This window comes from Clytia hemisphaerica, unplaced genomic scaffold, assembly GCF_902728285.1.
Source record: "Clytia hemisphaerica strain Z4C2 unplaced genomic scaffold, Clytia hemisphaerica genome assembly, whole genome shotgun sequence".
Taxonomy (NCBI): domain Eukaryota; kingdom Metazoa; phylum Cnidaria; class Hydrozoa; order Leptothecata; family Clytiidae; genus Clytia; species Clytia hemisphaerica.
This window is the reverse complement of record NW_027104441.1, coordinates 1858024-1868941: the sequence shown is the minus strand read 5'-3', so window position 1 is coordinate 1868941 and position 10918 is coordinate 1858024. Positions and strand designations below refer to the sequence as shown.

At 35.6% G+C, this 10918-nt stretch overlaps 1 protein-coding gene across 2 annotated transcripts; it reads left to right on the top strand.

The window, feature by feature from the left end:
• The first annotated feature begins 3337 nt into the window (after window positions 1-3337).
• On the top strand, window positions 3338-10303 carry LOC136820939 (uncharacterized). Of its 2 annotated transcripts, none has more exons than XM_067077174.1 (4): window positions 3338-3551; window positions 6576-6742; window positions 7833-8076; window positions 9216-10303. In XM_067077174.1, exons 2-4 carry the CDS (start codon window positions 6593-6595, stop codon window positions 10259-10261), a joined length of 1440 nt encoding a protein of 479 aa, XP_066933275.1. In that variant the 5' UTR covers window positions 3338-3551; window positions 6576-6592; the 3' UTR covers window positions 10262-10303. The 2 variants fall into 2 exon arrangements, 1 of the variants encoding a protein (XP_066933275.1); XR_010848660.1 differs by lacking the exon at window positions 3338-3551 and adding an exon at window positions 6218-6364 and having other exon boundaries at window positions 9216-9466.
• The last annotated feature ends 615 nt before the right edge of the window (window positions 10304-10918 follow it).

The following is a 10918-nucleotide window of genomic DNA, read 5'->3' as shown; positions in this document are numbered from 1 at the left end:
CTTGCATCAGTGGAGTAACATGCATAGCCCTAAAATGAATGATTTTAAAATACATTAAAATACAAAGTTAAATCAAAACAAAAATGGTAGAGTAGAGCTGTGAGCGGAGCTGAATATACCGGGTGCGCCACAAAAAAGTTTCTCTCTTTAAAACTAATTTTCTAGAAATCTAAAAGTTTTAAAAGAACCATTCCTATTTCATTGGAAAGAAGAAAGATAAACTTAAATTTTGATGGGTCATTTATTAAATTCGATTCATTAGATCAAAAGTTATGCTCAATTGAATAAAAAAATTACTTTCAGAAAGTGCTCGAAAACGTCGAAAATCGACCTATCAAATTTTTAGATTAAAATTGGTAATTGCAATAGCCTTTACATGATTAAAAGCATTTTTCAGTAATTTAAACACGTAAATTTCGAAATTGAAATGCCGAAAGGGTTTAAATCTTCATCAAAATCACTTTAATTTACTTTTACCGAAATTTTTCTCCGATTTTTGGTTTTAGATTGGATAAAGTCTATGTAAGGCCGGATATATCTCGAAAACCATATTTCATGGATTTTTATGAATTTTACCAGATTTTTTGGCCTTTTTGTACAAATGTTTTCTCCTTGTATAGAAATACAACCTTCCTTTACATAACAAAAGGTCATTTAGACAGCTAATTATCATTTTTAATGACTGAAACGAAGATAATGATGTATCATGTAATTATGCTTCTGTTTAATTTGATAGGTAAAATTTTAACGTTTTTGAGCACTTTCAGAAAGTAACTTTTTTATTTAATTGAGCATAACTTTTGATCTAATGAATCGAATTTAATAAATGAACCATCAAAATTTAAGTTTATCTTTCTTCTTTCCAATGAAATAAGAATAGTTTTTTTTTAATTTTTAGATTTCTAGAAAATTAGTTTTAAAGAGAGAAACTTTTTTGTGGCGCACCCGGTAGTTAATTTTAATGACCAGCCAGGTCATTCATTTGAGGACTATGCATGTTAGCCTCAACTGATGCAAATTACCCAATCTCACAGTACACACACAGTGTTATGCGCTGCTCTACCGAAACCCTACTGATATTATAAAGGCATAGACAAAAGGGAAATTGACCGTTAATTCATATTGTCTACCTATATAGTGACTTCATCTTGAAGGAAATTGAATTGAAATTTTTGGCAGAAAAAAAAACCCAGTACCCTATAAGGATATTGCATGCGCCGAAAGTAATTTTTCAAAGAGTAAGCCTTGCGCCAAAACGTGTCAAAAACTGTTACCAACATTAAGTTTCTTACAGAAGGTTTAGTGAGTGAGACATGCCAATGAAAATATACTATGACTAACATGAACTGATTCATTCTCGTGGACATTTGAAGCACAGTGTTACAGCAAAAAAATGGTCGAGCATGGGGAGCAGCGAGCAGCGAGCAGAAAAATATAAACAGAAGCGGAACAAAAGCCGAAAAACGATGGATTATGGAGTATTTTATGCTATTTTGTGAATAATTCTTTACGCCAATATTGAAGCTTTAGCAAACTTTGAAAATGCTGTTTATGCCACTGCTGTGCCAGAATACCCAAATTTTCCCTATTTTCCCCCAGGTAAACACCCAAAAATAATTTTTCGGAAAACCTTTTTGCCAATCTATCTTGAAACTTTTGGCAAAGTTTCAAAGCAATTGGTCAATTTATTCATGAGACATAGCAAATTATATCATACATGAAAAGATATTTTCCTTAACAAATCCTTACAAAGGGTAAAAAGTACCCACTAAATTTGGGCCAAGTATGAAAAATTGACCAGGAGTTAGCTTTGGGGACCGACCATTTCTTAAACTAGGATAGTTAAGGATTCCAAAAATGTATAGTTTATATCCTGTAGAATCTTGGGTTAAGCAAAATGCCGTTTTTCAGGTTTGGCTCCCGGACTAATTCCCAAGAGCAATTAAAAATGACTATCTTTTTCACTTTGTTTGGAACGCACCATTTCATTAAAACAATCAGAAACGACAAATTGTCGTTTTGATGGTGAAAGAAAATACTAGAATCTGATTGGATGCGATAAAACGAGCCGCAGTGAGAGTTGTTAGCAATCATGCGTTTGTATAGGTGTAGTGAAATCTCGTTGAACGGAGGTTAGACAATAGATTTATTAATTGCCCGAAGGGCTAGATTTCGCACTTTAAGCCATCGAAGGCAAAAAAAAGATTTTTGGAGAAAATATTGTTGCTATTGTTTTCGAAAACCCGTGAAGCTTTCTGATTGGTCAAGCGCTGAAATTCTATTGTAATGTTACGTGACTTAGAGAGGATTTCCTACCTAACCACTGCACACTTTTCAACAAAAATACGCCATCTAGCCCTTCGGGCTTTATAAATCTATGGGTTAGACATCACGCCTGACACTCTGCCTATAGATATGGCCGAGATACCCAGGTCGTTAAGATACTTTTCATCACTTTGAAATTCCAGCCCCCCTAATTAGAAATTCGCCGCAGGAACGTTAATGAGAATTAGTTATCTTCTTATAACGCAATAAAAACCAAACGATAATTATTAGGGTAGTCATCTCCAATTAAAATGGATTGCTGTTATAACTTTAATTGATCTCCAAACAGTTCCTAGTTGCTACGCGAGATTAATAAAGTTGGCAGCAGTACCTTTTTGAAGTTTTTAATCTAGATTGTGGATGCTTTTATTTAGCGCGACGATTGGCCGAAGATGAAATATCCACTTTGAAATCAAGAACCAGGGGTCTATTTATGCTGAATAAGCTTGTCACATTTGCATTTACGCGAACAATACCGGCTATGGCCATAGATTTATAAAGCCCGAAGGGCTAGATGGCTTACTTCTGCTGAAAAGTGTGCCGTGGCTAGGTAGGAAATCCTACCTAGGTCACGTGACATTACAATAGAATTTCAGCGCTTGACCAATCAGCAGCTTCGCGGGTTCTCGAAAACAATAGATATTTTCCAATATTCATTTTTTTGCCTGCGATGGCTTAAAGCACGACATCTAGCCTATTGGGCTTTATAAATCTATGGCTATGGCAATATACGCATAATGGCGGTCAAAGTGCTGTATGAAATGGCGACTGAAAACCACAACTATTTCTCATCATTTTTATCATGTTAGAGGTCGATGATTTCTGCTTAATCAAGATTACATCACTATAACAAGGATAATTATAATAAGAGATATCAGCTGTTGTTTTTGTTTTTATTTTCTGATAGCCGATTGGTTAATTTTTGAATGTTTTGATTAAAAAAAGGTCCTTAAAAGTATTTGTTTGGCAATCTCAAAGAAAACTTATTTATATCCATTGTCATGCGATTATAACTACATTCTTAGATAATTCAATAAAATTAAGATATACAGCTTGCATCTTTCAGGTCTTAATATAATTAATTGATTTTGTAATACAATATAATAAGAGGGTGTGTTTTGTTGTGTTTGTGGTTCTTCAAGATGGAAAGTATACAGTGTTTTAAATAAACAGATTGGAATTGACATCCACGGAATTTCTAGTGTACAAGATTCAGGATCCAGGAGGTAAATATACAGGATTAGGTAAACGTTTGAAATACTTGCGATTCATCTGTTCGAATCCAAGTACATCCAGGGAGGGTGTTAGGGAAACATGATGATTTACATAACTTGGTGATTTTAGGTACACCTTCAATTTTCGAGTTACATGACTCCGTTTTTTAAGGTGCACCTTAATTTTTCGAGTTATGTAACTCGATTATTCATGGCGCACCTTAAATCTTGGAGTCTCATAACTCGGTTGTTTAAGGTACACCTTAAATGTTCGAGTTAATTTTTTATACAACCAAGTTGGTCAATCATACTGTAATTTTCTCTCTTCAAATAGAGCGGCACAGCGTCTGTTGCATACAGTGGATCCCATATAATGCACATGCGTAATTTATCGTTCGTGTTAGCGATTAAATAAACAGCTCTAAATAATAAACACTCTTTCACTTGCGATCTGCTATTTCTATCATAAAAATGTGGGGGGGTTAATGTTCAGATTTTCCATGGGCAAGAAAGGTTCGGAAGACACACATGGTTATTTGATGGCCTCCACTGTATGCAACAGACGCTGTGCCGCTCTATTCGAAGAGAGAAAATTACAGTATGATTGACCAACTCGAACATTTAAGGTGTACCTTAAAAACCGAGTTATTAGACTCAAAAATAGATTCGATTTAAGGTGGCAACAGTATCTTCAGATCAATTTCTAAATGGACAACTCCAAAAATACTCTTTATGTTGAGGACGTGTGACGTCCAGAGAGGTATGAGAAATAGAAAATCCAGAGTGGTGTGGGTTTTTTGAGTGTAAAAATTCAGAGTATGGTAGCCATGTTGAGGAGAAAACTCCAGAGTGGTTACCGTCTGTCGAGGAAGAGGATCCAGGGTGGTCCGGCTTTTCAAGAGGACATGACGACTATCCAAGATCTCCAGTTGTGTTGAAGTTTTTATAAGATGCTCACATAATTGGTTATTCAAAACAATAGAGATGACGCGTTCTTTAGAAAAACATGATAAAAGTTTTTGTTTGAATGGTTAACGACCAATCCAATGACAAAAGTTCTTGTAAAATGTTCATCTTGACCCAAGATCTTGGATTAGGTTTAGATTTAGATTTAGTAATTACTGTTATACATTTGGAGATCATGTTAAAGATTTCTTTCGAAAGAAAGTCATTTCAATTACACTTGGAGGTTTCTGGGGAATTCTTAATAGTAAACTGCATACTGATACCATAGTATAAGAAAGCTGCGGCTGGAATATGTACCGTATTATTGTCTTTTCAGTTAATTGCTGTTTTATCTCTGTCTCCGATCTTTATAAGAACATCAAGATTGTCAGTTTATTATTGGTAGATAATTTTTGAACTTTTTTTCTTTTTTATCTTCACAAAAAGTGTTTTTATTGCTAGATATTTTTGAGTCTGTACCCAATAGAACACTTGAACTGATTTTGGACATATTTTAGGGGTATTTTGTGGAAACGATAGTTTTTCGCCAAATTTTAAAATTATAAGAACCATATATTAAAGATGACAACTTTCCTGTCAGTTTGAATGATAAATTTTGAAGCTGCTGGCTTGAAATTTTCACAAAATTATCTTGATGTACTATTTCATGGGGGGGGGGGTTTCATGGTTGGCGGAGGAGAGGAATCGGCCCTTTTTTCGGACGGAGTGGCGGAATTTGGCGAAAATTTAAACGGAATTACGGAAATTGGGTTCTCTGACGGAGACGGACAATTAGACAATTTTAGTGCGGAAAAACGGAATTTAGCAAAATAATTTGCGGAATTTCGGAATTGGTAAAAGATATTCAAAATTTGCGGAATTTTCGACAAAAATATTGAATTTCAAAGGAATTTTGGTTCAATTTAAGACTGTTTGACGGAAATTGGAGAAAAAATCGGCTGAATTGCGGAATCGGGTACCCCCTGAAACCCCCCCTTTCATTGATTTCTAAAAAGATTTTACTGAAATATTGTGAAGGCATTTCGAGGCACTTTATTAATTTTTTAGTTCTTTCAGCCCAGCGATCTTGTGCTTGTTTAAATTCTCGGGTGAGTTAGGGCGTGTCTAGATTTTTAAAAATCACAAATCCCGAATCCGCGACCAATAGCACCCATTCTCAGGGATTCACTTATGAATTTTTAGATGACCTATAACTTAAAGTTTCAGGATCCGGTGTTACGTAATTAAATATTAACCTAAAAATTAATTATTAAAGAAAGTGTGAATTGTGACGTAATCAAATTATGACGTCATAAATCGTAAATTAGCTCTTACTCTATAAGTACATGTCAAATCTTTGTCAAATTTGGACCAAAGACGCATCTTAATGGTGCCAAACTTTTCAATGAAAATTTTTTTGACGATTTTGATGACGTCAGCAAAAAATGCAAAATATCGAAAAATGCAATTTTTTGCTGACGTCATCAAATTTTTCCAAAAATATTTTTTCAAAAAGTTACATTTCAGTTAGATGCATCATTGGTTCAAATTTGGGAAAGATTTGACATGTATTTTTATATTATAGCGATTATACGATTCATGACGTCACTAAATTGGATCAAATTATGACGTCATGATTACAATTTCTTTAATAATTAATTTTTAGGTTAATATTTAATTACGTAACAACCGGACCCTGAAACCTAAGTAAGTAGTAACGACAAACCAATAAAATTTGCCATTAAAGATGCTGCATTACTGATTTCTTGATCAACAAATAGTCAAATACGACAGAGATAGAACAACAGAAATTCAAATGTTATCATTCCAGATGCGGTTTTCTTATACTATGTTGATACAATCTGCTAGACATTAATATGGTAATATTTGATTTTCATCTTTGATTCTCTCTACAGTGATTAGATTGACACATCTGCAATAAAATTTCTATTATTGGTCTTTGGAGGTTGATATATTCTTTGAAAACTCAAACTCTGATAGTGATACTCAGGGTACAACATAAGGGGTAAAAACTTTTTCTAGAATAGCCCAATACCCCTATGATGCAAAATACTGCTAATTTCATTGTAGGTTTGAAGTTTGAGGTGATGGAAAAGTATGATCATATTGAAAAGCAAAATTGGTTCAAGAGGAGACGAATTTTGGCATGGTTTACTCTTCTGATGCAATGTCTTATATATTTTGAATACAGTGCTGTGTCAATCAGTGCATTATATTATTACAAGGATGATTTAAAGGTAGGGTGTTCTGGGAACGAAAATGTGATGAAAATGATAACGCCACTTAGACCATGTTTAGACGTTATGGTTCGGTTCCGTTCGCGAAACGAAAAGAAACGGTTTCGAAACAAGTGTGAACGTCAAAAAAGAAGACGTTACACAGAAAAACAGATCGAAACGGTTTCGCTCCACCATTCTCATCGGCACGGAATTGCTCTGTTTTCTTGCTCCGAAACGTTGCGAAACTAATATGAACACTCTCGATCCGTAACAAAAATCACACCGGAGCGAAACGGAGCCGTAACGTCTGAACATAATCTTGATGTAATAAAATTACAGATATTTTATATAAAACACTACATAGTGATTCTCGGTCTTTTTCAAGGCACAGCAGTTTAATACTTAATATTTTTGAATAGAATCTCAAAAGTTCTCACTGTGTCACAGCATCTAAAGAGTTTTATTCTTGATATTCATAAGTTAAGATTACATCTTTTTCATTTCAGAAACAACCGGAAAAGATTTTATTTTCAAGTTGAAACTTATCCAGCTGGCACACAACGCTTTTTTGACGTTTATCTAACGTTCATAACGTCCATATAACGTTAGATGAACGTGTGCCACCTGGGTATCTTGCGCTTCTGTTAAAGCAAATATTCGATTTGAGTTAGGAATCGCTTCTCAGGGGGGGAGTTAGGCGAAATGGGTCCCGGCAATGATCAAGCTCTCTTAGATCTTAAGTTCTCTTTTTCACACCCTCAAAAGTCCCTCAAAAGAAATTAAAAATCAATTGAGTCTCTGTTCCAAAATTACCAAAATCTAAAATCTCAAAGGGTCATAAATTCTAAAATTTGAAAATTTCAGCTGAAATTGTCGGGAGATTCTCTTTAAGGGTGGTAAAACCGTAAAAAAGGGGACAAAATTTTCGAAATTTACTCTCTCAACTTTGGCTCGGACAAACCATCATCTCGCAAACCTAAGACCCCTTCCCGGGAGTCACATCTAAAATTTTCCTTTTAAGTTACGTGACTTAGGTGAAACCTGATAAACCTCTATTTAAACAGACCTCATCAGGTGTTTTCAATAAGACCTGTTATTTTCTTCTTAGGTGCAGAACCCTAAGTTTTATTACTCACTTTCAATGGGTGCAATGTACATCTCTATTTTCATATCCGTCATTACGTGTGCGAGGTACATGGATAAAACACGGAATCTCCGACGAATCGCCTTAACAACCATCGTTTTTTCTATCGTTGGTAATTTGACGTATACTATTACAATTTCGCCGTATTTACCCATTATTGGACGCTTTTTATGTGGTATTAATGATGGAGTACGTATTTGTGCCGCAGGTAATATTTAGTTCATGGTTTCTGGGAGCTACTGCTAAATCGGTCCAGTCTATTTTAAAAACAATACTTTGTCAGGTTATCTGATATATCGATGGCGGATTGGCGGCCACCCACGCTAAAGCTCTAAAGGAGTGGGCCAATTTCTCAAAGGTAGTCGTATGACATTCAGCCTTTGATGTGTCTGATCCCGCTTGTGTTTAACTACCCTTGTGGGTAAACTTAAACATATTTCGGTTGGACCCGCCACCCTCCGAAAACGAGGGCTGGGTTACCACACCTCCCGCTGCAAAATCCTTAACATAGTCTTTCCGTAAAATTCCGTAATGTAAACCTTCAGGATTCTGAAAACTTTCTGGAACTTCAGGGCTTTAGAGTTTCCTATCGGGAGAAAATTTATGCACTTTGCAGATATTTCGTCAGGAGGATCAATTTTTTCAGAAAGACAAAAACCTGTTCAAGTCTTTTTCCCGGGGGGGGGGGGGGTACTAGGGCAAGATGGGTTACAGGGATGCTCCGCTGGTCAGGGTACCTTTTTTTCACCTCCACGAGTCCCAGGTACGACAGGTAGGGTCGCAAAAACACTAAAATAGAAAAATCAGTCCCTCGTAGGGTGCCTATTTTTGGAAAATTTGGGGAAAAAGTAGAAAATTTGAGAACATGTTGGAATTTCAGTCCCAATCAGGGTCTCTTTTTTCGCAAATTTCGAGTCCCACGTAGGGTCCATTTTTCGAACCTCAGCGGAGCACCCCCGTCGGTCGACAAGGGTAGCCCCCCCCCCCCGGGTCTTTTTTTAGTTAATCTTTTATCGGAAATTTCATCATTTAATTAATCATTTTAAGTGCAACGACTGTCTCGTTTTGAGATCATCACTAAGGTGATTAAATCCGCTGGATCTTAAAGTGTTTTGAATAGAGTAGACTTCTTCTGTGCTCCTTTCGTAATCAATTACTATAGCAATATTTTGAAAACGAGCTAATTGGCTAACTAATACATTGGTCCCCTCGGCTCTGTAATCTAATGTATCTAATCTTTCTCTCTGGAATTCGACGAAGATTTTTTGTCCCTTGAAGATCGAATTAGAGAGAGTAAACTGTATTTAAAATTTTCAATTTGAATCTCCCCCTGTATCATTTGTACAGGTGAATTATCAAGAGTTTACGGTAAACACGAGCTCGGCAAAATCTTCTCCACCAATGAAATTGTTGGACTAATTGTAACCTCATTGGCACCTTGTACACCCGTTTTATTTACCGGTATTAATTTCCACATCGGATTCTGGCATATCACGACCAACAACTTTATTGGATTATTTCTGGCAGTGGTAGCAACTATTATATGGGTTGCAACCTATTTGTTTTTACCTAATTTAACATTAGAACCTATATACAAAACTATGAAAAATGATATTTTCTCATCAACAGAAGTCTCAGATTCCGTCACAAATAATAATACAAATAACGCAACAGGGTCGGAGATATTTGAAGAAACAAACGAATCATTTAAGCCATTTAAGCAACACAAAAAGATACCTTCAACTTCTACTGAAGAACTTGAAACAATTTCAGTTTTATGGACCACTAAAGATATCGTTCAAAGAACTGATGTCTTTTTTATCATTTTGACGCAAGCATTCTTAAGTGGTCAATACTATCAGATGGAATTACTAATAAATATGACTGCATTACTTATCTTTCAGTTCAATATGACTGAAATCAGCATTGCTACTACGATTGGAGTTGTGTTTGCATCATTAGTGATGTTGGCAATAAGAAGTCGTTTACTAGGCTCGTCTGTTAACATTGTTTTTCTGTTCGCCTTATCATTTGTGTTGGCAACAATACTAGAGAGCTATTTAAACATTATCATCTTATCAGGATTTCGCATCAAAATTATTCTTCAAGCCACTATATCGATTGTGGTGTTTTTGAATACGCTCCAAGCTTTCGGCGCAGGAAGCTACACCAAAATTATACTTTTCTCGATGGCTCCACAGCACTCGGCAGCCATTATTGAAAGTCATCGTAAAGCGAGTGCAAGCTTTTTCATCTGTGTGGCATTTTTTACTGCCAGTTCAGTTTTCTCTGTTCAATACCTTGTGACACCTGTATATAATTTGATTTCTTTGGTCGTTGCAGGAGCATTATTATACAAAAGACATTGTTATATAGGATTTATAAAGCTGTAAAAGTCTTCAGGGACGTCTGTGGAGAAAAATGTGGTAAAATAATTTTTTCTAATGCAATGCTTTTGTTAAATGGTTTATGGTAGAAACGTAGAAACTTAGCTAGGTAAATGAAGAGTAAGAGTGTGTGCTTTTTTCAGTCCCTGCAAATTGGGAAAATCGGAAAACCGATTCTCAGTCCCACTAAGGGTCATATAAATAGAAAAGTTTCAACTTTTTGACCCTTGAAAGATCGAAATCTGACCAAATTAGTCCCAATATTCCTCCTTTTCAGTCCCACTAAGGGTCCGAGGATCAAAAGTCGGAAAAAGTATACTCGTCAGCTTGCAACCTTAGTCCGCCTACCCCCTGGGGATAGATAGCTTAATTCTTGAACTTTTAAGCCTTTCAACTTTATTTGTTTACAAGAACCAGCATAATCTTAGCTAGGACTCCTGCTGCTCTTATAATTGCAAAATCAAACCATAGGTAATTGTAATTTGAAAGTATTCTTATAAACCTGATTTTCGGCTAAATCTTTTACCGAAGGGTTCAAAAAAGACTCAAGGGGTCTTAAATAAAGTCAATCTAGCTTTTGATATTCCTTTTAGTAGGGGGCCAAGCCTGGGGTTCCGTGACATCTTTTTTACGACCTAACTATTTATAGTCTATTCCAAAGAA

Bases quoted from the DNA above. Each gene is read 5' to 3' on its own strand.
- LOC136820939 (XM_067077174.1), top strand. From the start codon at position 6,593: ATGGAAAAGTATGATCATATTGAAAAGCAAAATTGGTTCAAGAGGAGA. The intron at 6,743-7,832 runs GTAGGGTGTTCT...TTTTCTTCTTAG, and splicing joins ATTACAAGGATGATTTAAAG to GTGCAGAACCCTAAGTTTTA. The intron at 8,077-9,215 runs GTAATATTTAGT...TCATTTGTACAG, and splicing joins AGTACGTATTTGTGCCGCAG to GTGAATTATCAAGAGTTTAC.